General features: G+C 47.7%; 1 protein-coding gene across 5 annotated transcripts in view; it reads right to left on the reverse strand.

The window, feature by feature from the left end:
- Positions 1-6: 6 nt before the first annotated feature.
- Positions 7-25,000, reverse strand: part of LOC120950802 (alpha-protein kinase 1-like) — a 39,521-nt gene continuing 14,527 nt past the window's right edge. For all 5 annotated transcript variants that reach the window (XM_040369155.2, XM_040369145.2, XM_049606236.1 and 2 more), the window contains 5 exons: positions 6,173-6,991; positions 5,437-6,069; positions 2,906-3,850; positions 1,969-2,233; positions 7-1,888 (listed from right to left, as the gene is read on the reverse strand). In XM_040369155.2, coding sequence (XP_040225089.2) covers positions 1,208-1,888; positions 1,969-2,233; positions 2,906-3,850; positions 5,437-6,069; positions 6,173-6,438 — 2,790 coding nt within the window. In that variant the 5' untranslated portion in view covers positions 6,439-6,991 and the 3' untranslated portion in view covers positions 7-1,207. The remainder of the gene's footprint in view (positions 1,889-1,968; positions 2,234-2,905; positions 3,851-5,436; positions 6,070-6,172; positions 6,992-25,000) is intronic.

Consider the following 25,000-nt stretch of genomic DNA (forward strand, 5'->3'; position numbering starts at 1 on the left):
AAATGCCAATTCATGGTTATTAATTCAATCTTCTCCAATGCAAAATTCATCGTATCTTTTTCTAGCAAAACAATAACAAAAAGACTGAAAAAATTAAAAAAATGGGATAATTAAAAAAAAGAAAAGTAATGCAAAATGTGACAGAAAAGTGTAAACAACGAGTGCGTGTGTGTGTGTGTTCTGTGGCCTATATCATATGGAGGAGTGTTTGGTTTTCCTGTTTTTTTTTCGTTTTCGATAAGCTTCAAACAACGCGCGCACTAGCTGCTAAGTGGACGGGAAACCGACATACATAGACGTACATATATGTATAGCTATACGTGTGGAGGCGCAAGAGGGGCCCGGTAAGCATATCACAGGTACGCGCGCGTCTCCTCCCTTCTCCTCGGCGCAATACCAATTGAATATTTTGTTTTGTTTGAGTCGCTCGCTCCTAACGCTCGCTCGCTCCTAACGCGTTGCGCGGTGCGCAGCCAAGAGATTCAAAAATGTTGCTGCTTTCCAGCAGCAAAAGTGCCGGAGATGCTGCAGCATGTTGTTTTCCTGCGCGCGCGCGCGTGTGTGTGTATGTGCGTTGTTTGCGCTTGAAAGCGTTGTTCGTGAAACCGTGCGCGAGAAACCTCTACACCACCGCAGCCGTGTGTGCGTGTGGTTAAATCAGTCTTTTCGGAGACCATCCCCCCGTTCCTACTCTTCCTCCTCCTTTCTTGTTTGGCTAGCGAATTGGTGCTCCTTGCTTTCCTCCTCTTTGTTGGACCTTTCATTCTCCCGCCAAAAAGGGATTAGATTAACAAATGAAGACGTTTAAAGAAAATCACTAAATGGCAGTCATTCTCGGTTAATGCCTCTTACAAAATACCCTATGGGGCAAAAAAACAAACTAATATACAACACCACCACACCCCCAAGCAGTATGCTGCCCCACGTGGATGGATTTCCTTCCCAGCTTAGCTTCCTCTACAAACACCTGTAAAACCGAGCAAATCACGCACGCTCTCTCTGTGTGTGTGCTCTGTTGTCGCTGCGCTGCCACTTGCAAATCGATTAGTGCGGTACTTTTAAAAAGTTTTCCCTTTGTTTCCCCCTCCCATTTTTCTTAACAATTGTTGCTGTTAAATCTAGCTCTTGTTTTCCCGCTTGTTCGGCGCAGCATTTCAGCACGCTAAGGCCGCCCTACTGCTTAATATTACACTGCGCGCTGGGAAGGCTACTCCATCGAGTCGCTGCTGGCGGTGCGACGCTTCCGATCGGTGGGGTGGTGGTGACTGTCACCACCGCCAGCACTGCTGCCCGGCGGCCCGTGCTGCTCCGCCAGCTTGCGCTTGGCCGAGCCACGGCGCTGGCTGTCCGGGCGGCGCTTGCTGCCACCGGCGGCGTACCCGACGGGCTGTGGCGGCGCTGAGCCTACGCCAGCCGTCAGCCAGTCCCGGCACGGCTCGTCGTCGATCAGAATCGGCGGGCTGCTGCTGTTGCTGCTGGTGGTGATCGTCTCTTCCTGCTGCCGGTGGTGCCGATGGAAGTGGTGCTGGTGGTAAGGGTGATGGTGCTGGCCCGCACTTTGCTGCTGCTGCTGCTGCTGCTGCTGCTCTACCGCTTTGAGCGAAAACATGTTGACCAGCCGCTCGGGCCCATCGTCCTGCTCCTCCACCACCATCTCGTCCTCCTGCTCCTTCTGCACCTCCTCCCGCTGCTCCTCCTCCTCTTCCTCTTCGAGTAGCAGCTGGCGCTCGCCGGACTGGTGGCGCGGCACGAGCACGATAAACACGTCCCCGAGCTCGATCCGGGCACACTCCAGCCCGTAGTTGGCGAACGTCCGGTCCGGGCTGTACGATGCCCAGCCCTTCGTAGTGACGAAGAACGGATAGTCGATCGTCGTCTCGAGCGCACTCTGTCGGGACGAAGAGAGAGAGAGAGAAGAACGTTAAAACGTGATTTCAAAAATTGGACCCACACAAAACGCAAACGTACGTAACGCTGCTGCTGGTCGTAGGTGAAGCGGACGAGAATCTTTTTGCACGGCTCGCCCGGGCCACCGTCGCCACCGCCGCTGCTGTAGCGGGGCGTGATGCGGCGCGTCTGCGCCTCGGTCAGCCGCACGTCCGGCGAGATGGCGGCGGTGCGCAGAAAGTCCTCCAGCCGCACCTCCTCTACCGGTTTCTTCACCCCGTTCTGGAACGAAATCATCGAGCCGCGCAGGAACATTTTTGGCCTCACCACCGTCGTGTGCAGTATGCTGTGGAGAAAAAAGGAATAAAACGCAAACGTTAGTATGTGTGTGTGTGTGTGCGTACTGGAAGGAGTTTGGGGAGAGCAACCGAAAGCAAGAACGAATTGTTTGGGAAATCAGAACAGCTTTCCGCTTCTCTGCGTGCTGCTTCACCAGGGGAAACGTTGCTCACAGCAGATCAGAAGAAGCTAGAGCGTGAGGTCGCATCAAAACGCATTTCATATTTACTTACAGTCTATCCTAACTAGTGTTGAATCGAATCTCGAATCGACTCTTTAAAGGTTCATGAATCTCAAAAAATAAATAAATTTTCAGAGATTCACAAACCTAAAATATTCATAAATTCATTAAATTTGTATATATCTCCAGGAGTTATGAATCTTTAGAGAGCTATGAACTTAAAAACAGGCCCGTCGTGGGTTCAAGCGATTCATTCAAAGATTCGCATGGACCATCTTCCCGTAGCAAAACAAACTATCCGGCTGCGTGGAACTTGCCAAGAAGTCTCGAAATACTGTTTTCAGACGGCAACGACTGTTTTCAGACCTTTAAAATGTAATCATTCGTTGGCTCATTCGCTTCAAATGCAACAAATTTAAAATGATGCAATCGCTTTTAGTTCAACTGTTCTTATCGCTTAGCGCGAGACCCCACACCAACATCCCTTTTGCTACTTACTGCTGCTGGGCGGCTGCATCTTCCGGCATGTCGTGTGCCTTGGCTTCGTAGTGGCCGCGTTGACTGCTGCCACGGCTCAGCCCATCTCCCCCCGGCCCAAGGGTGTAGGACGGTCCGGGACCGATCGCTAGCTGCGGCTCGACTCGCACCAGTCCTCCTCCTGCACGGGGCGGCGGCGGCGGCTGTTTCTCCGCCCCGATCGGCACCTTAAATTCGGGCCGCACCGGTCCAGTACCACTGACCGTCGGCTGGTGGCTGCTGCTGCTGTTGCTGCTGGCAGTGGCAGTGCTGGACGGTACACCGTTGGCACACTTGGCGCGATGGCGCTGCTGCTGCTGTTGCTGCTGCTGCTGCCGGGAAGCCATGAACGAGTCCTGCAGCGAGGCAGCGATATGCGTCATCTGCGCGTCGTGCGCGAGCAGTGCCGGATGGTACAGCCGGCTGGGCAGTCCCTTCCCCTCCTCACCGATCGGTGGTGGTGGTGGTGGCGGTGGTGGCAGATCAGTCAGGTAGGTTTGCTGCGCTGACAGCGATTCGGCCCAAAGCCGATGCTGGTGGTAGCCACCCATGCCATGCGGCAGGTGGGCCGAATTGAGCGCCCGATACGAAGCGACAAGCGAATCGACACCCGCGCTGAGCGGTGCGGCACTTGCTGCTGCTGCTACGGCGGCGGCATGCTGCGACGAGCTGATGGTGGCCGGCGCGGCCGGTGGCGACGGTGCCGTCGATGGCATCAGCCATCGGTTCGGTTTGATGCCGATCGGTGCGGCGGCCGGTTTCGGTAGGCGGCTTCCGGCGGCCGGCGCAGTACTCGCCGCACCAGCATCCGCCGACGGAGGCGTTGGACGGGGAGGTGGCAAAAAGGAGGCAGCGGTACCGGCGGACGTGTAGCGCGGTTCCAGCGGTCGCTGGTTTGGTAAATAGTTGGACCGTCCATGAACGCGGCTGGAATGAGGAGAGAAGAAAGGAGGCGAAATAGAATTAGAAAACAATGACAAGTCGTTGCACTTCAGTCTAACACACATCCACAACCGTTATTTTATCATGTTTTTTTTATGATTTTTCAATTGTTCTTGCCCCTTCTTTTCCGGTCTTCTTTTCCTTGGCAATCGATCTAACGTTTACTAATTTGCCTTTACTTTCCCTTGTTTTTATTTTTATCTTTTTTTTACTTTTCATTCCTACTATTTCGCTAGTCTTTTTGTTTTTTTTTTTTAGTTCACTTGTTAAATGACGGACAGCTTACCCTCATACCCGTCAGTCTTCAAGTCCAGATTCTAAGGTTAGTTTTCAGATTAACAGTAAAAATTTATATTTATACAAGTTGTAAATAATTGTTATAAAAAAACAAGCATTAAATCAGCATTTTAATGCTACAGACAATTAAAATACCTAACTGATTTTCTTTTATGTGACCAGTGCTGCAAAATGTCACTGTCAATGTCATAAAAAATCTGACTGAAACAAAATCCATGTCAGCGTCACATACTCAATTGTGATAATCAGAGGTGATGCTCAAACAATTGATGTGACCAATACACACTTGGTGACATTTTAGCACCAAACGCTTGGCCAGTCACTATGTCATGACTTTTTTTTTACTATGTGATCATTTCTGCAAAATGTCACCGACATAGTCACGACAAATTCCAGCTGAACCAAAATCATGTCAGCGTCACGAGCTCGACGAGCGAGTGATGATCAGAGGTGAGACTCAAACAGTTGGTCCATCACATCACATGCTTGGTGATACTATGTGCAACCAACTCTTGGTCAGTCATTTGCTCATGACATTTTATGCAGGTGATCATCACGATAGTCATGGGAGGTATGCGGTGCGTGCGAGTGGTTCCATGAAACAAAATGAACATGTTTTCTCGCTCTGTTTGCCCCGAAATACAATCGAAGCAGACAGAGCGAGAAAATAATGCTCATCTTGTTGCTTGGGATCACACGCCAAGCATATTCCAAAAAGGTCATGATTATCACCGACAGAAAATGTCATGACCAAGTGAGTGATCAAGAGATGGGTGTTAAACAAAATGTCACCAGGCATGTGATTGGTCCACCAACTGTTCGAGTCTCACCTCTGATCATCTCAGTTGTGTACGTGAGCTGATTTGAGCTTCGTTTCAATGAGTGTTGGTGACACAGTCATGATTATGCTTGCGGCGGCATTAAGCTCAGCTTGTCAGTCAGAGTATCGGGTTTGACTCAAGCACTCGCACGTCGCATTCGGCATGTCATGACGCACTTTCATTGAGTATCAGCAATGAGCATCAAGCTACCGCGGATATATTCAATGTTTTCGTTGGTGAATATCTCGTGATGCTCATGCTATTTTGCAGCACTGGTGGTACGTGTATGACCCACGATCAAATGAATTGTATTTAGCCATTTTTCTGTAAACAATTTCCTTTGTATCTTAATTTAAAGGCATGCTCCATCAGTTAGTGTCCGGGGACGTAACTTCTTAAAGGCTCCAAATTAATAATTTCAATTCCACACATGCAAACACACTACTAGCGTACCTGTACGGATACATCTCGTAGTTGAGGCCCGGATAGCCGACAAACACGTCTAGTGACGGCATGCCGGGAAAGCAAAGCATCCGGTTTCCGTTCGCTTGCTGTTGCTGTTGTTGCTGCTGCTGTTGCTGTTGTTGTTGTTGTTGCTGCTGCTGTTGCTGCTGCTGTTGTTGTTGCTGAGCTCCAAGAAATTGTAGCATTTGCTGCTGCTGCTGTTGTTGTTGTTGTTGTTCCTGTTGGTATTTTTGTTGCTGTTGCTGTTCCTGTTGATACTTCTGCTGGTAGGCAGCGACGGCCGGTGGAGCATTTGCGCCGGGCGAAAACCGGGAACCATTGCCCGCTTCCTGCGCATTGGACGGCTGATAGTGCGGCAGGTAGGGGGGGAAGCCCCCGCCACCACCGACAAATTCGTCTACGCTTCCGCCGCTGCCACTACCTCCACTTCCGCTGGTGTTGCTGGTGTTGCCACCGCCACCACCACTACTCACCGCCAGATTGATCGGGCCAGCTTGGGTGTGGGCGGGGGCGCTGGACGAACTCGGCACGGCCGGTGCTGGCGGTGGCGGATCGCCGTACTTGAGCCGCCGCTCGGCCGTCAGCGCGGACGGTATGCTGAAGCCACGGTTGTCGTCGTACCTACAAAAATAAGTGAAAAAGAAAATTAGAAAAAAAAGATCAGCTTTTTTGCTGTGTATGTGTGTGTGTGTGTGTGTGACAGAGAGATTAATTCTGTTATTACCGTTGCTTGGGGTAGGGCCGCACAAACTCGCCGCCCACCGAGGACATGGGATGGGGCGGCGGCTGCAGCGGCGTCTGGGCGCTCAGCAGCGGCGGCAGATGCAGCTGGCCGAGCGAGGTCGGCGACAGCAGCGAGTGCAGCGGATGGTACGGCAGATGCTGCTGCCCCGGGTGCGGCAGCTGGTGGTGGTTTTGCGGATGGTGCCGCGGGTACGGTGGGACACGGCCCGGCCCGGAAGGGCCCAGGTTTTCCACCGCCGACAGCATGATGTCCCCTCCCACGGCACAACTCGGCAGTTTGAGTTGGAGATGGCTTTTTGTTGGCGTTTTTTTCTTTAATTTTATACTTCTTCTTCTTCAAGCGTTTGGTTGATTGTGGGTGAGGGGGAAAACGCCCCCGCCTTCACGGTCGTCGTCGCCCTGCTGCTGCTGCTGCAAAAAAAATGTTCTCTTCGCAAAACTATTTTTTGATAGTAGCTTTTGTCGTTTTTTTTTGTTATAATTTTGTAACTTTCACTTTCACACACACACACACACACTCTTTACATTTGCTTCATCTTCCCGCCTGCCTCACACAGCGCATCGTTCTAGGCTTCGGCCCACACCGCCGCCCACACTGCTGCTGCTGCTGCTGCCGGCCCGGTCCCGGGCTGTGCTACGAGCTGCGTCAAACGTCCGTGGCGACCGGCTGCTGCTGCTGCTCGCTACTGGTGGGACCATTTTTGCCGCCGCTCGTGCACCACCGGGGGAGGGGGCGGTAGCCCGGCTCGCATAACACCGCAAGGACGCAAGGAAGAAGGGGCGAGGTATAAAGTTTGATCTACAAATAAGAAAAAAAGAGAGAGAATATAATAAGAATATTAGTGTTGTTTTTTTTTTTTGGGGAAGAATTTTGTTTAAGTAATGAATAAATTATTTAAATTCCCTATACAGGGTTTACCAGGAGTTCGCACAGCTGTGGGACACCTAATTGACTCTTTCTTACTTTAAATGAACTTAACTTATTGGGAATTGGACTCTATAGCATCCTTGTTGGACAAATCTAATAAGAATTTCTAAGGAGCCTGTTCAAAATGGGTGAAAGAGTCAGGGAAGTGTCGCGCAACTATGAAAACCCCTGGAAAACCTTGTAAGTACCCTATCCCCCCCCCTCCCCCTCTGTTCCAAAGCTGAATTTAGACCGATGGAGGAGGGATTATAATTTCCTTCAAGAAGCACAGTACAACACAACCGACCGGACGGGCGAAAGGATGTTGTTGCTGCTGCTATTGCTACAAAAAAAAACCGGCAAACGCGCTAAGACATACACACACACACACACACAGACACGCGCAAGAAACACCCACACAGTGTCTAGCTCTTTCCACTCAGATTCCCTCCTACCACACACATCCAAACACAGAGAGGTCAATCTTTTGCTTAACCAAAACCCACTTATCGCCCGACACACATTCCGAAAACAGGACGATGGGTGGAGGGGGGGGGGAGAGGGGGGTAGAAGCGACGACGAACGGCGCACGCGATAGTAAACAAGTTGAATGCAACAGGTCCTCTCTCGCACGCCCCAAAACAGGACACCCACCCATACACACGCACACAGGCGATTGGAACTCATTCACCAAAATAGGGGGCCACCACTCACCGAAGCGCTCCGGTCGCCGCGCGGCCGAATAACAAGCTCGTCCAAAAATAAGCTCCTGCCGGTGGATGGTGGAGAAGCCACAAAGAAGAAGAGGAAGAAGAAGGCGCACACACAATAAAAACGCAATGTCGAGAAGGATTAGTTTGAGCGGCTGCACAACACAAGAAAAAAGTGTGTGTTTTTTTTTTGGAAATTTTTCTTTGCTTGGGAAGGGCTTGTTTCTCTTTTTGTTGGTTTTTTTTTGCCTATTCTATGATCAATGTTCGATTTGAGCAGAGCAGTGGGAGTAGGTCTTGGAGTAGTCTTGCCGAAAAAGAGCCAAACACTTTCAACGCAGCTGTGTTAGATCAATTGCCTCCCAAAGACATTCTCAAAAAAAAACCCACAAGGCGGCATCTAAATGTCCTCCCTTTCCGAGCGTGGAGTGTGTGTTGAGATGCTTGAGAGCTTGAGAAGAAGAAGAAAGAAAAAGAAACAAACCGAACCGAATTATATTTGGATAGTGAGAGAAAGTTCCGGAATTTCTGAAGAATTCTTCAGAGAAAATTGATGCCTCAAATTCTTCATCTTCAACTTCAACCATTTTAGGAGATGCTTGCAGGAGCGGATGCCACTAATCGCCAATCACACCGGAGCATCATCTCCAACAAATCTGATCCGATTCGACACCCTCCCCGGCAGGTTCGTCGCGTACGTCCGGGATTTATTTTTTTTTTTTTTTTTGTAGAAGGCAACAGGTGTGTACGCGGCCCCTTAACAGCACACGTACATCTCTGCCTTTTACAGCGGCTCCCTTTAATTAACAGCACACCACTCTCTCTCTCTCTCTCTCTCTCTCTCTCTCTAGGTCGACATGGTCAATCGCTAATCGATCGCCGTTTAATTTGAAAGCAACTGCTCGAACGGTAACGAACAGACCAAATATTCCGATCACGGCCCCTTTCTCCAGTGCCTGATCCTTATCATGCGTGCAGTACAATTTGAACCACATGGGGGTGGTGGTGTTGTTGGAGGGGGGTGGGGGGGGGGAAGACGACACAATAGAGACGTCACCCGATCGCACCAAACAAACCAATTAACACGGGGTGTTTTTTTTTTTACAAATTTAATTACGAAAACAGTAAAATGCGGGCTTCTTCTCCAAAATTCCTGCAAACTCCAAACTCACCAGACGCACGAGGCGCGCCGCGCCGAGCTACTTGGGCCGTCTAATTTTAGGCTCTCAAGGAAATGCACACACACACACACACACGCACAGTCGCAGCAGACCGCTTTGAGAAGAATCTTGTGGCTTTTCCCATTTACGCCCAAGCCCCGGCAAAGCAAGGCGTGTTTTATCGTAGGAATTGTGAGGGTTGATTGTCCGTAAAAAAAAAAAAGAAGCTCAGCCTCGCCTCAGGAAGGAGCGACGATGTGTCCAGCAAACACAGTTGTGCACAAGATTTTCACTTTCGTTTCGAATTCAGCACACCCACACCCACAGACGTGCACGCAACGTCACTTGAGTGGATCAACGGTTTGTAGCACTTGCGGGCTCATTTGTTTAAAAAACCAAAGAAAGAAAAACACTTATTTTGTCGCTTCTTAGATCACTTGTCCAGCAGCGCTGCCTCCCGGAGTCGGAAATTAAATTGCCGGTTTCGAGCCGCCTTGTTTTTGTGGGTTTGGCAAGGACAACCCGGAGGCCTGCTGGTGGTGTGGCAGGAGGGGGGAGGGGGGGTCGTCGCCGGCAGTGTCTCGATTGGATGGCGCTCGGACGGCAAATAATCGCCGGCAATGCCGGCGCGATCCATTATAAAGGATCACTCATTCTCTCTCCATCTCGCTCTCTTTCCCTTTCTCTCTCTCGCTCGCTCTCTCGCTCGCTCTCTCTTTCTCTCTCTCTCTAGTGGAGCGCTTTCGCTACCGCTTACAAGTCGCCCACCCACCCACACAGGGAGGCAAAACGCGAGTGTTCGCTCTCAGATGGATTCGTTCGGACCCCGCGATTCGTTTCCTCACGCCAATGGGAAAAAATGGATATGGATGGTCACATACACACAAACAAACATACACACACACACCTTCTACTGTATGATGCACCCACCGACCCTCTCCAGGAAGTGTTCTGGCTGCTACTACAACTTCCGATACGAATGTCCTTGCCGGAGGATTGCCGGAGCCGGGCTCTCAACGCTCAAAGCGCCGACTACACCGTTCGTGTGTTTATGTATGTATGTATGTATGTGTGTGTTTCGTATGCTTTAGATTCCTTCACTACTTACTAAAGCAACCAAACACAACCCCATTGTACCTAAAAAAAGTTGTCTAAAAAACAACAACAAAAAGTTTGAAGTTCGGTACGCCTCTGCTGAAAAGCCTTTCACGCGACAACACAACGCGCCACCACATTCAAAAGCCTCCGCATACATATTCACACACACACACACAGACACACAACATTCTACGGCAAAATTATGACCATTTTGCGCGTACTGGTTTTTCAAGAAGATTCATTTTCCATGCCGCTCCAAAAATCCAATGACAACTAGACCGCGCGCGCTGGTCAGATACGTGTGAGGGGATACGCCACTAAAAGTCGGACCCTGAATTAGCCGGGCGGATAGATACACATGGACTCTAAGGAGAGCGAGAAAGAGAGGGAGAGAGAAAGAGAGAGAGATAGTGAGAGAGAGAGCAAGCGAGACCGGTGTGGTCCCCTGGTTCACCGAGGCTAAATATAATCTCAGCTGTATCGATCCTCGGCGGCAGGCTCTGGCTGCTGCTGCATACACCAACACCAAATAGCAACAACTACAATTCCTCCAAAAAAGAAAAAAAAACAAGGATGGGAGGGGAAGGATGGGAGGTTCTGAAAGGACATGGCCAACCCGAACCGAAGTCAACAGGCTGCAGACGAGGAACACAAAACTCCTCGGCAGGACACAGGATGGAGAAGTGGGGCTCGGTGAGTGCTTGACACACACACACACACACACACACATACACGCAAACCAGTAGGCATGAGAGATCCTTGGTGCCGTTCGGAGCACTCCCTCGAACTATGGGAACGAAGATGTCATGCAGGGTTGCTGTTTTTATAGCCCAAATTTTTTTGTGTGATACACAAATGATTCTAACACACTTGGAATCAATATTGGAGTGTGTGTTTACGAAGTGTCTACAATAACGTTGTACTCTTGCGCCTATGCTGTAAAAAGATCTTCTTGTTGTAATAGCCGAATCGAATTTGACTCGAATGTTGAAGAATAATCCAGTAAACATCTCCACTGCCAACAGAGCTAAACCTCATTGCAGGAATGACTAGAGCCTGAGAAATTCAGACTATTTCTAAGAGCGTGGGGACTCTACAGCAACACTGCACAGTAGACGATTCTACATTTCTGGTGACGATTCTACATGTATTGGATCCGAATTGGAGTTCGGATCACTAAACAAATCACGCACTGACTTTTCAGATCTATTGGCAGGCTTTAAGTTTTCAAACCAGAAGGATGATATCGCACCTTAACGCAATGTTTGCTTGGACAATCTTCCAGTGGAGAATATATTGGATCCAAATTTCCTGGAGTTTGGATCACTAGACAAATCACGCATTTACTTTCCATATCTGTCGGCAGGCCTTAACCACAAGCACACCGAGACTCGGGATCTTCGACACAACTTACATTTAAGTATTAGGACCTTAGGAGATGCCCTTCATAGCTCTCGATGGGGCTATGACCGTATATTTGTTAGATTCTTAACGGGTCGTATAATTAATGATCGCTAGATGCTTAAATATCGAATGTATCATCAGTACTCGCGATATTCTAAAAGCCATTGGATCTTAATAAATTATTATGTTCTAGGATATGAGTGACAATGAGAAGACTCTAGGATTCGGAGAAGACACCGGGTTTATGTTTGTTCCAGGTGTCAAAATTTGATACAAAATTCTTGACGCACAAGCATTCCAAACGCTTTGTGCAACTGCTAGCAATGCTCCACCTCCGAACTACCAACGTGTGACGAACAAAAGCGTTCGCACATAAATCAAGCGCAAAAGTAAATTTGCGCAAGAACTTTTCAGTGCATTCCTTTAAACGCCGCAACTGAAGGAATGCAGTTAGCCAGGCGTATATCTCTTCGTTTAAAGCTCACAACAGTAGCCTTACCTTTGTTTTGCTCTTTTTTTGATGTGTCAAAAACGTGACCAGACCCCCGGTCACATTAACCGTAAGTGCCGTCAAGCTTTATCTTTTACTCCTCCGTTTAATGGCCAAAGCTTCATCCATAGTGGACGAACGGTACTCACCGATAGCAGAGCTCAAGCATCTATCAGGTGGAAGCGCTCATCAAACACACACACACCCACACACATACACACGTTCGTATCTCGGAAAGGTGCGATAACGAACGAAAACAACCTGTTCCTTCTTCCACGTTTGCGTGATACCGCAAACCTTAGAACGCACAGCTTCACACCACACTAACTAACCTTCCGCACTTCCCTCTCACACGCGCGCCAACACACACATACACCGGAGGACCAGCTGATTATTTAACGAACGGGTTTTAAACATGGCCGGGGAGGGGGAGGTGGACGAGATTTCAAAATGTTTCGCCCGCTGCCTAATTAATTGGATACGATTTTGGGAGCCCTCTGCCGGCACCGCTGCCTAATTAAGAATAGGTTTGCTTATTTACCAGTGTTGGGATGAAAGGGACGCGCATTTTCTTTGAAATCTTGTAACGTTTCTAGGCGACCACACTCATGTCGCCTAGACACACATACACACACACACACACACGCACAAACTCTCTATCTCGCTCTGGCTTGCTCGAATGTCTTGACATTGAATTTGGGCTCTGGCATTGATACTTTTCGTCCTGACAGAGACTAGCCGGTGCAGATGCTGGAGGCGAAAAATAAACTCTCAACACACACACACACGCACAACCAATTTCCCAAAAGTTGTTGGGGACGAAAAAACCAACACAGAATTATTCTTGCATGAAAAGCCGTGAGTGCTGCTTCTACTGCCGCGCGTGAGTTGGTGTGTACATCCACACGCATTCAAGGTCACCACCGTGCACGAGAAAACACAGACACAGACGGCCACACAGAGTTTGTGGAGAGAGAGAGAGAGAGAGAGAGGGGAAGGGGGGATGCAGGCCTGAGGCGGACGAGTAACTCTACTTTCACTCACATTATTGTCCCTTCGGGTTCGGGTGGAAAATAAAACATCACCGGCCAAAACTTATCAACACACACCTTGGCTGGAAGTGTCTGCTGGTAGAAGTGTGACGTGGATTTTATGAAGACGAACTGTGTGATTTCTTCTGATCTTTTGGAATTGCGATGGCATCAAAAACATCGATTCATTCAAACACCTCCCCAAAGAGCCTTTGATGAGCTCCATCTAGGGCTCCTTGATGATAGTTACCAAGGATCTACATTTTGCACATTACGAGATCTTATGCGCTATTCCCTTAAACGATTAAATTGAAAGCGGACTAAAACCTTTAGAACTGGAAATTCAAACCATTGATTGCATCCTAAGGTGTACCAGGGCATATAAATTGGTTGTGTTAGATCTACATTGTTTGTATACCTCGCTTTTTTGGAAGATCCTAATCGAATGTCTGAGGCATCTGAGCATCATTCGGATTCAATCAGTGCTGCAAAATGTCATGAGCATCATGAGATTTTCACCAACGAAAACAATGAACAAATCCGTGGTAACTTGATGCTCATTGCTGATACTCAATTAAAGTGCGCCACGACATGCAAGTGCTTGAATCAAACGCGAAACTCTGACTGACATGCTGAGCTTAATGCCGCCGCAAGCATAATCATGACTGTGTCACCAACACTCATGATTGAAACGAAGCTCAAATCAGCTCACGTACACAACTGAGATGATCAGAGGTGAGACTCAAACAGTTGGTGGACCAATCACATGCTTGGTGACATTTTGTTTAGCACTCAACTCTTGATCACTCATTTGGTCACGACATTTTCTGTCGGTGATAATCACGACCTTCTTGGAATATACTTGGCGTGGTGATACCAAGCAACAAAATGATAATTCTTTCTCGCTAATTTGATTCCTGTTGTACCTTCTCGTCATCGACACAAACCAACCAAAAAAAATCACTTGCGGTTGGCATAACATAAAGACCCGCTACTTGGAAGACCCGCGTCCAACCGAAAGTGCATATCGTGTGCATTCCGCTCTACAAGCCCTCACACACCTCCCCCTCTGTAGGTGGGAAATAAATTAAAACATAAACCCCTGCACTCGACACCACCCGAAGATCGGTTCAGGCACCTGGTATGCGCTCCTGTAGGCACGTTGCTGTGTGTCCATGTTCGTTGGCGGACATTTATGGCGGGTTTTGTAACGAAGCGCAAAAATAAAATAATAAAAACTGCAGCGTCAGGAAAATTGACGCTCGGCAAGGGAAGCTTAACTAAAGCAAAAAGAGTGTTGTCGGAGGTCAAAAAACGTAACAAATGTACCAAACCTCAGGACCCTCTCCTCTCTCTCTCTCTCTTTCCCATTTGCATTCTGAGGGCTTAGTTTGCAAGGCTTTGCATAACATGAATATGAAGTTTTCTAGAACATAATAAAAAGCAAACCTTCACCCCGGTAGATTAACCGGAGAAGGAGAAGACTGTCAAGTAGTGATGTGCTCTCTGGAGCGCACTCACGACTCCGATCCGACTCCAGCTATTGTTAGTCCGATTCCGACTCCGGCAAAATGGAACCACTAGATCTGCCCGGAGTCGTCCGGAGTCGTCCGGAGTCGTCCGGAGTCGTCCGGAGTCGTCCGGAGTCGTCCGGAGTCGTCCGGAGTCGTCCGGAGTCGTCCGGAGTCGTTCGGAGTCGTCCGGAATCGTTCGGAGTCCTTCGGAATCGTCCGGAATCGTTCGGAGTCGGAGTCGTCCGGAATCGTTCGGAGTCGTCCGGAGTCGTCCGGAGTCGTTCGGAGTCGGAGTCGTCCGGAGTCGTCTGGATTCATCTGGAGTCGATCGACTCCGAACAACTCCGTCTCCGAACGACTCCAGACGACTCCGACTCCGAACGACTCCGGACGACTCCGAACGACTCCGAACGACTCCGAACGACTCCGGATGATGCGGGGCGGACCTACCTTCCGGAGTCGATTCCGAATTAATCGGAGTCGGATCGGAGTCGCTGCCCTTCTGCCCTTCGCCCAACAATAGTGTAAGGCTGCCTCCGGGAGCAAAACTGCAATGAAGCAAACAACACCCCTGGGGATTATCCAAAACCAATGCTCAGCGGAACGAAAGTCCTGGTGAATTGCAAACTCGAGTCCCGGTATGCCCGGAGCCCGGAGAGTGTGATGACCCAAACGAGGAGCCTTTCCACCGTTCGTTCATTCTCGAAGCGCGTCCAAGCACCTTCACGCGGTGAAGAAGATGAACGGCACACTACCCCCTGCCATAAAACACTGAAGAGCTGGCAACAACGGACGGATCGGCCCCGGAGCGGGTGTGTAACGATGCGGGGTTGTCCATGCAGTGGGCACTGTACAGGTATGAGCAGAAACGGGCCTCGATGATCGTAGGGCACACCCTACGAGGCACCATGACCAAAGGAGCGGCGATGCTGTGCCCTTGGCGCACACCAGTGGCCTCGCAGGTCAGTCACTGACACAAGCACTGCCAATAAAAAAAAAGGCCCCGGGGTCATAAATGATCTTACGGTGCTGGCCGCTGGCAGAACCTGCTTTATGGCAGCAAACCCCTGCGCATCCCGCAAACTAAGGTGCCACCAGGTCTCGTTGTTCGTTTTTTTTTTACGATCCATCTATGGGAAAGGATAGCTAAGAGCCTCCGAGTATGGCCGACGGTGGTAAGCATCGTGGCCGCCTTGTTGTTTCGGTTCGGTTCTGCAGCCTAACAACAGACTCCAGAATGTCTCATGCCCACATTTTTTATGAAACAGTGTGTGTGTGTGTGTGTGTGTGTGTGTGTGTGTGTGTGTGTTTCGTGAAGTGCCGGCGCTTCAATGACCTGCATGCCATGGCGATCTTCACCGATGGGACATCATTTACAAGAGTATGTATGTATGTATGTGTGTGTCCATCATAAGCATTGTTATAGGAAATGTTGCTTGAAATTTTATTGCTTTGTTTTGATTATCCTTCCCAGAAATCGCTTCATGGTTCTTTTTTCCACTGTGAGGGCTAAAGTTGAAGCGTCTTGGAAAGCAACTGATTTGCTGACAGACAGGCATAGGAGGCTTAAAACAGTACACATACAGCGAGCAGAAGCACTTGATCAAAAAACGCCAGCAGCTCGAGCTCTGCCCGGTGGTTGAACGAATAGACGCGCTGCTACTTCTGCATGCGCTTCTCCCGCGGCGCGCGCGTTATCAATTCCCATCCCACGCGCCACTCATCTATCTCATCGTCGTGGTTTTTAATGATTCACCAACAAGATTAACAGTGCCAGTTGTGTTGGGTAAAAGGGGAAGGTGTATAATATATAACTGTGTTTTTATTGTGTCCTACAAGTTGATAATTCAATTAAATTTAATGATCATAAAATAAAAGACTTGATTTTACAACAGAACATTAACTTGATCAGAGTGACATCAAACAATTACAAGTTTAACAATTACAGCAGGCAAAGCCCAAAAAAAACATCGTTCAACATGAATTGAGCTGAACCAATCAAATATCCTCCTGCTCTTTCTTCCCACATGGGGGTAACTCTAAAATCGGAAACATTGCAAGACGGAGTCTTTTGTGTAAACAAGAGGCACGCTGTTTTTTTTTCTTCCTCGTAACGATGCAGCATGGCCCAACCATTCACCTCCCGACCCACACATTGGTGTTATGAGTCAGGGATCCACAATTCGGAATATTCACACCGGACGGCAGTAACAGCAGCATGTTTGTATGTGTGTGTGTGTGTGTGTGTGTTTACAAAGCATGAAGCATGTTGGGGAGAATCTTCTTCAGTTTTGTGGGGCACGGAAAGAAGTCTAAACAAATCTCGTTTTATAAAAAGCATCACCACCTCCTCGCCGTACAATCAAACACACACCTAAGAGGGCCGATGAAAAATTTCCATCCCGATTAAGCTGTTCGTTGCTTGTGAAATTCGAGAGCCAAAACACAAAAGCACCTGACGGGGAAGGTAAAGAAACCCCCCTCTCTCTCTCTCTCTCTCTATGAGTAAACGGTAGCGAAAATAAACAACTGCAACAAAAAAGTTAAGCCAAAACAATCCGAACTGATTGCGTTTGGGACAAGAAGAAAGGTACTGACTGAAACAAGGAGGATCGCGTTCAGGTGCTGTGTTGCTGCATTTAATTTAGCCAACTAGCAGTTCTTCGAAATCATATAATTGCTCGTCTGTAATACTGTGCTCGCTGTGTTCCAAAAATGTATGGGACTAGCTAGCGGCTATAAGAATGATTTCACATTTTCTACCGCTTATTTCAACTCTATTCGACTGACGTGATCTTAATATCTGGACCTTTATTTTACAAAAACGTGCCATAATTGATGGATCCAATGACGCAGGGTTCTGCTATTCTATTTGGACTAGTGATGAGTAAAGTTGGCCAAAATACGGTATCGTCCGAAGTCGTCCGAAGTCGTCCGGAATCGCCCGGAGTCGTCGTCCCGAGTCGTCCGAAGTCGTCCGGAGACATCCGGAGTCGAAGTCGTCCGGAGTCATTTGGAGTCGGAGTCAAAGTCGGAGTCGAAGACATCCAGAGTCGAATCCGGAATCATTCGAAGTCGGCATCGGAGTTATCCAGAGCCGGAGTCATCTAGAGCCGAAGTCATCCGGAGTCGGAGTTATCCAGAGTCAAGATCGGAGTCATCCGGAATCGCCCGAAGTCGTCTGGAGTCGGTGTCGAAGTCACTCAGGGTCGAAGTAGGAGTCATTCGGAGTCGCAGTCGGAGTCATCCAGAGTCGGAATCATCCAGAGTCAAAGTCTTCCGGAGTCCAAGTCGGAGTCATTCGGAGTCGCCCAGAATCGCTCAGAGTCTTCCGAATTCATCCGAAGTCGGAGTCGTCCAGAGTCATTTGGAGTCGGAGTCGAAGTCGGAATCGAAGACATCCAAAGTCGAATTTGGAATCATTCGAAATCGGAGTCAGAGTTATCCAGAGTCGGAGTCATGTAGTGTCGAAGTTAGCCGGAGTAGGAGTTATCCAGAGTCAAGATAGGAGTCATTCGGAGTCAGAGTAGGAGTCATCCATAATCGCCCGAAGTCGTCCGGAGTCGGTGTCGAAGTCACTCAGAGTCGAGGTGGGGGTCATTCGGAGTCGCAGTCGGAATCATCCAGAGTCGAAATCATCCGGAGTCCAAGTCGGAGTCATTAGGAGTCGGAGTCGTCCGGAATCGTAGTCATGCAGAGTCGAAGTCGGAGTAATTCGGAGTCAGAGTCATCCAGAGTTGGAGTCACATAGAGTCGGAGTCATCCGGAATCGAAGTCATGCAGAGTAGAAGTCATCCAAGTCATCCAGTCAACCGGACTTGGAGTCTTTCCTAGTCAAGGTCGGAGTTATTCGAAGTCGGAGTCGTTCAGTAGTCGGGATCGGAGTCATCCGGAGTAGGAGTTGTCCGGAATCGTCCGGAGTCGTCCGAAGTTGAAGTCATCCCGTGTCGAAGTCATCCAGTGTCGGAATCATCCCGTGTCGAAGTCGTCCGGAATCGCCCAGAATCTTCCGGAGTCGTCCGGAGTCATCCGGAGTCGTCCGGATTCGTAGTCATGCAGAGTCCAAGTCGGAGTATTTCGAAGTCAGAGTCATCCAGAGTTGGATTCATCCAGAGTCGGAGTCATCCAGAGTCGAAGTAATCCGAAATCGGAGTCGTACGTAGTCGACGCTGGATTCATAGTTGAACAAAAGTAATTGAATCTTAAACTCCAAAATTTTAACAGTAATCAAGTAGTCAATTTGTTTTAAACACTCTGTTCACTTGACATTACAAAATCATTCACAACTGGGATGTCTTTTTTGCTGAAAATTTACATTTTGATCAGAGAAAAACTCACTTGTTCTGGAAAAATACCAAACCTAATGAAATGGCATTCACATGTGTCTAATTAAAAATAGCAAAAAAAAAAGGACACACTTTATTATTTTCGAAGTGCGCAAATTGACCGATTTCGCGCTCTCTCTAATGATTACAAACTTTTCCTTGCGCTTTCCGCGAAATCATCAACCTCTGATCGGCATTCTCGATGCATCTCTGGCGCGTTGGAGGCGAACAACAACAACAAACCGGAAGCTAGAAAATAAATGCGTTGCATATTGCCGCCGCTTTGCACCAACGCGCGCAATGCTAACGAGCAACATCATTATCCTTTTGGCCATGGGGTGTTTGGGTGGTGCCTGCCGTGGCCTCAACAACACATGCAAAAGACCATGCGTCCTGGTATGTTTTTTTTTGTGTTGCTGCCCCTTTTGTGTTTGTTTAGTCTTCCTCTCTTGCTCGTTCATCATAACAAAATCGCAACAAAACAAACGCAACATGCATTTAATGAGCAGTTTTCCCCGGGTGAATTTTTATTTGTACAATTTCTAATGGCGTACTCTCTCTCTCGCTCTCTCTTTTCCCGCTTTGTTTAGGTGAGTTTTTCCCGTAGTTATTTTCCAATCGTTTATTGGAGATGCCTTTTTCTGCAGGCCGACAATGGGGCAAAGCCGAGAATGGAACCGTTGCACATCCAAGCATCGGACAAAGGTTCGCTCGTCCGGACGGTTGCCGGATTACCTTCTCCCTCCAGCGATGCAAGCAAGCGCAGCTAAACTTCGTTAGCCCTGTTCGTTTGTTTTTGTTTAGCATCGTTGCCCGCCGGGCAATACCGTCCGTCGTCGTCGGGCGGGACAAAACTACCGGGACACTGCGGCTAATTTGATTGGTTTTGCCGCGGGGCGAAAGCATTATGTTTCCCGCGTGTCGCGTCGATTTTTCCAACCATTTTTTTTGTGCGAAGAGAAGATTTTTTGTTTTTGGTTTTTCATCAGCATTAGCACAGCCATCAGCGCGTGTGTCAATTTGCGTTTAAAGAGATGGAAAACCATTGCACATACACAATGCAATGCCCGTGGTGATGGAACATTTAATCTAATAAATCAAGCACAGTAGTGTGCACGTTTGCACGTTGGCGCTTGACAGGTGAAAAATGTTATTAATTAGAAGCACCTACATATGTTAAACATACTTTTTCTATCAGTCTAGGTTAGTAGGACGCAGTCAGTCGTGCCTTCGACTGCATAAAGGCGTCTCTTGGAGAGTTAGCACAAATGAAATATTAATTGGAAGCTGCACAATTAAAAATAAAAAAGCTTGTTTTGTTTTGACACAATTATTTGCACACAGTCAACCGAGTTAATTACATTTTTTCTGGAACCTAATTAGGAAGCATAAACCCTCCTCCTTCCCCAAAGCAGCATTATTTACGAGATGATCCTCTTTTGCTGCTGTAGAAATGCAAATGATTTGTTTTGCTGTGTCCCCGATGTCCCACTACTGGATGGGTCCTTCGGGGAGCTTAAACTCATTATGAATGTCTGTGCCGCCCCTCAGCTCCTCGCACTCCTCGTTGGGGATCCTTTTAGAAAGGGAAAACAATTGAAAACAAGAACACAGTACACGACCCAATGTCAAACACTGACCGAACGTAGGCAGAAGCGGACGGTGATCATAAAGCTCGATCGTAACATTGATTTACTAGTATTTGCACGTGTGTTGGTCGTGTCTTCTTCTTGGCCCCGCGGTGGTTTGATTGGAGCATAAGAAAACAACAAACCCGTACAAGGTAAGCGATCCAATGCCTCCGAGGCATCAGCGCGTGTCTGGGGTCCAAAACGCAAACCAACAAACCCTTCCCGTTGGGCGCAGGGGGACTGATTTGTGCAAACTGCAAACTGGGGTTTTGAGTGGGGTAAGTGTTGGTTTCACCCTATCTCTGTATCTTTCTCTCTATCTTTTTCTCTCTCTTTTCTCTCTTCTCTCTATTTTCTCTCTTGCTCTCTCTTGCTCTCTCTTGCTCTCTCTCTTGCTCTCTCTCTTGCTCTCTCTCTCTAGCTCTCTCTATTGCTCTCTTACTATCTCTCTCTTACTCTCTCTCTCTCTCTCTTTCTAGCTCTCTCTATTGCTCTCTTGCTCTCTCTCTCTCTTGCTCTCTCTTTATCTTCTGTTATTCTCTCTTACTCTCTCTTACTCACTCTTATTCTGTTTTGATCTCTTTTGTTTTTTTCTCTTTTTTGCTCTTTCTGCTGTTTTTTTATCTTTTTTGCTCTTTTTTGCTCTTTTTTGCTCTTTTTTGCTCTTTTTTGCTCTTTTTTGCTCTTTTTTGCTCTTTTTTGCTATTTTTTGCTCTTTTTTGCCCTCTTTTGCTCTCTTTTACTCTTTTTTAATCTCTTTAGTTCTCTTTAGTTCTCTTTAGTTTTCTTTAGTTCTCCTTAGCTCTCTTTAGCTCTCTTTTACTCTCTTTAGTTCTCTTTAGCTCTCCATTTCTTTCTCTCTCTCTCTCTCTCTCTCTCTCTCTCTCTCTCTCTCTTTCATTCTTTCTCTCTATCTTTTTCTTCTAACTCTTTCTTTCTATTTCTTCTTTCTATCTTTTTTTTTCGCTTCCGCTATCCATCCTTCTTCTTTTTCTCTTTCCTTTTTATGTTTCTTTCTTCATTTCTATTTCTCTCTCTCTCTCTCTTTTTCTCTCTTTTACTTATTCTTTATTCTGTATGCTTTATCTTTTCTTATACTGTATAATAATATATATTATTTTATTCTTATTTATTTATTCTATCTTTCACTCCCTCTCTCCCTCTCTATATCTCTCCTTTTCTATCTCTCTCTCTCTCTTTATCTCTCTCTTTCTCTCTATCTGCCTCTCTTTCTCTATCTCTTTCTCTATTTTTCAATTTCTCTCTCTCCCTCTCTCTCCCTCTCTCTCTCTCTATCTCTCTCCCTATCTCTCTCTCTATCTCTATCTCTATCTCTCTCTGTCTCTCTTTCTGTCTCTCTCTCTGTCTCTCTCTCTGTCTCTCTCTCTTTGTCTCTCTCTTTATCTCTTAGTATCTCTTTTTCATTCTTTAGCTTTATTCTTATTTATTTACCCCTTTGTCTTTGGAAGCTGCTATCAAGTGAAGATATATCCTTTGCCAGGTTCTCGCTTGGTTCTGCCGGGTCAGCCTCAGCATGCCCGATACGAGATGATCGCTGTGGACCAATAAAACAGCATTCCCCCCTACAAACACACACACACCATCCTCATTCTACGTAGCCACTCGAAAACACAATGACACAGCCGCAAAACCAAAAAGGCCAAAGGAAGACAAAAAAAAAAGGCCGTCGAACGGGGCACGCAGGAATGTAACCCAAGAATGCGGACCTTCTTCCCAGAAAACCCAACCTGTGTGCGCGCCCGCCTTTGGCTGGGATTTTTCCCCCTTTTTTTTTTGTTAACCGCTCTTATCTGTCTTCCTTCACGTTTTCACCTCCTTCGCTATACCTGTCCGTCCGTCCGTCCAGCATCTTTCTTCGCGCCGTGGAGAAGAGGAGCCCCCCCTTTCATCCGCGTCGCGCCATTTATTGGAGAGCTTTCTTTATCTCGCCACGGGAACGGGGGTTTTTAGGCAAGAGGCAAGCAGCAGCAGCAGCAGCAACAGGGATCAATTATTCGTGGAAAGCCCAAGACGAACAACAAACACACACACACACATACACAGAGCAAGATCTTGCCCTTGATCGCTTCCCCGAGCAAGCCTTGTTCGCTGTTTCGTCCAGTCTCTGCCCCGGCACGAAACACGTGCAACACACAACTTGTTGGAGAAGATCAGCCGCTTTTTTCCTTGACCCTCTCGTCGTCGTCGTCGCGCCACATCAGTCAAGCCACAGTTTGCGTCTCGCGCGCCCGCTCACACTGCGCATCCACCGAGGAACCTTTTTTTTTTCTTAGAACCGAGAAACGTTTAAAGCAGGAAAGAACCCTTGGCAAATGATGGATTGCCGGCAAAGGGCACAACAGAAACACACACACACACAATCCAGATCATCGATCGCCCCAGCATTGGAGGGAAGTGTGAAGTGTTGTTCGCCCTTTTTTTTGGTTCGCTTTTTTGTGTTTTTGTTGTTGTTGTTAAGGGATAAAGAGAGAATAAAAAAGCCCTTATCCCTTATTAAAAAAAAAACCCCGTGAAGGGACAACAAATGGACTCTACGGCTCATCGGTTCCCTCTTTCCCTGTCACACACCCGCCACCCATGCCAGGGGGGGGGGGGGGGGCAAGGATCGACGAACCCGTTACTCAACCGTTCACAAAAAATGCGTTAGCAATTTTGAAGATTCCGCACGTTTTTCTTGCGCCGGTCTCGAGATTCTTTGTTTTTTTTTGTAAATCGTTTCCAAAAGCATTATTCAGAACGATCATCGTAAATAAATGGTTAGCTGAGGCTTGGAGGTCCTCCTCTCTCTCTCCTTCTCTCCTTCCCTTTGCTTGGCAGTAAAACAGACATACACACACACAAACAATAACTAAAAACCACAAGCAGATTATCGCAAGACCCACTCCTCTCCTTCTTCCTTCCCATTTAAAGTAGGATTTGTAGACGAAAGCAACAAAAAATGCAAACACACACACACACGCGCGGGATTACACTCTGACTAAAGGCGCCCCCCCCCCCCCCCCCCCCCGGTTTCGCATTCTCAGACGAACTCAGACCCCCTCTCCGCGCTGCATTCCTTCCCACCGCACCAGTTTCAGTCATTAACCTAACCATAGAAAATTGCAAACCGAACGAACAGCCCCAACACACACACAGCGGCGGGAGGAGCAGCAAAACGTACGATCGTTTAATGACACACACACACACACCGGAATGGAGAGGCAAGCAAGAGAAGAAGAAGAAGAAGAAGAAGAAGAAGAAGAAGAAGAAGAAAAGTACGACTAAGAAAGCGGGAAGGCATCGGGCTAAGAAGAAGATCCCAATTAACAAAAGCATGGCTTTGTCGGGACAGTGGTACGGTGGGAGGAAGGAGAGGAGGATGGGGGGGGGGGGGGCGCACGCAGCATAAATAACAACAACTCGTTCGTCGTGCGTGTGTGTGTGTGTGATGGAGAACACCACAACGTGTTCCGAAACACCCCCCTCCCCCCCCCCCTCCCACCATCAGCCCGGCGCAACCCCCTGGACCAGTTGTGCGCTGATCAGCTTTTGCTCACTTATTCCTCTGACGCCATCATCGACGGCGCGCTTATCCTTTTCGGTATTTCCTCGTCGGCACCCCTCCCCCTCGCTGTCTCGGCACGATGGGTATTTGGAAGCGGGGAAGGAAGGGGACAAAATTATACAAAAAAAAAGCAAAGCAAAATGTGTGTAATACAAACTACAAGTTTCGAATGTAAACATTGTTGTTTCACCGCATGCAAAATGTTTTTCAACAGCTGTCAAATGGTGCATTTGTTTCAAAATGAAATTTCAGTTGCAACACATGATTTTCAAACACAATAACAAGGAGCTGTCAAACTCAATCCAGGCTTGAGATGTGTTGAAAATCATGCTGTAGTTTTTTTTTTAATTATTACGATGGAAATGAAATGTCAACACGATGTGTGGAACAACATTTTGCATGCGGTGAATAACAATGTTTACGTTCGAAACTTTTATTTTCATGTTTGATTGTAAGTCTATCTAAATAAAAAATAATAATCTCTCAAAAACTATCACATTTGCTCGAATCACTCTAATTAGAAAAGAAATCTAATTCGAACCGTTTCCACACAGTTGTACGATTTTGACATATTGGATTAATTATTGTAATGAAATAAGACTAATAAGAAAAAAAAGACAGGAAAAGATCAGCTGACGACAGGTCGTTGAAGTTCTTCCAGTAAAAGTAAAATGAACTCTTTTTTTGTACAACAAAAAAAAAACCTTCTTTATTTTCGGTTGTTGTTGTGGTGAGTTTTGTCCATCCCCAACACTTCACTCATCCCACAGTGCCCCCCCACCGTAAAGATTGCGGGACACGGATCGGGCTCGGCTGCTTGATCGCCTAATCCGGTTCCCTTCGGGCTCGATCATATTCTACTGCCGCTTCTCGCTTGCTCTTACTCCTCCGTGCTCCTTCTTATCGTTTGCATCTCATATCTCTCTCTCTCTCTTTGCGCCGCACAAAATCACAGCCCAGACAACAGATCAGA

Source organism: Anopheles coluzzii, chromosome X, assembly GCF_943734685.1.
Source record: "Anopheles coluzzii chromosome X, AcolN3, whole genome shotgun sequence".
NCBI classification, from domain to species: domain Eukaryota; kingdom Metazoa; phylum Arthropoda; class Insecta; order Diptera; family Culicidae; genus Anopheles; species Anopheles coluzzii.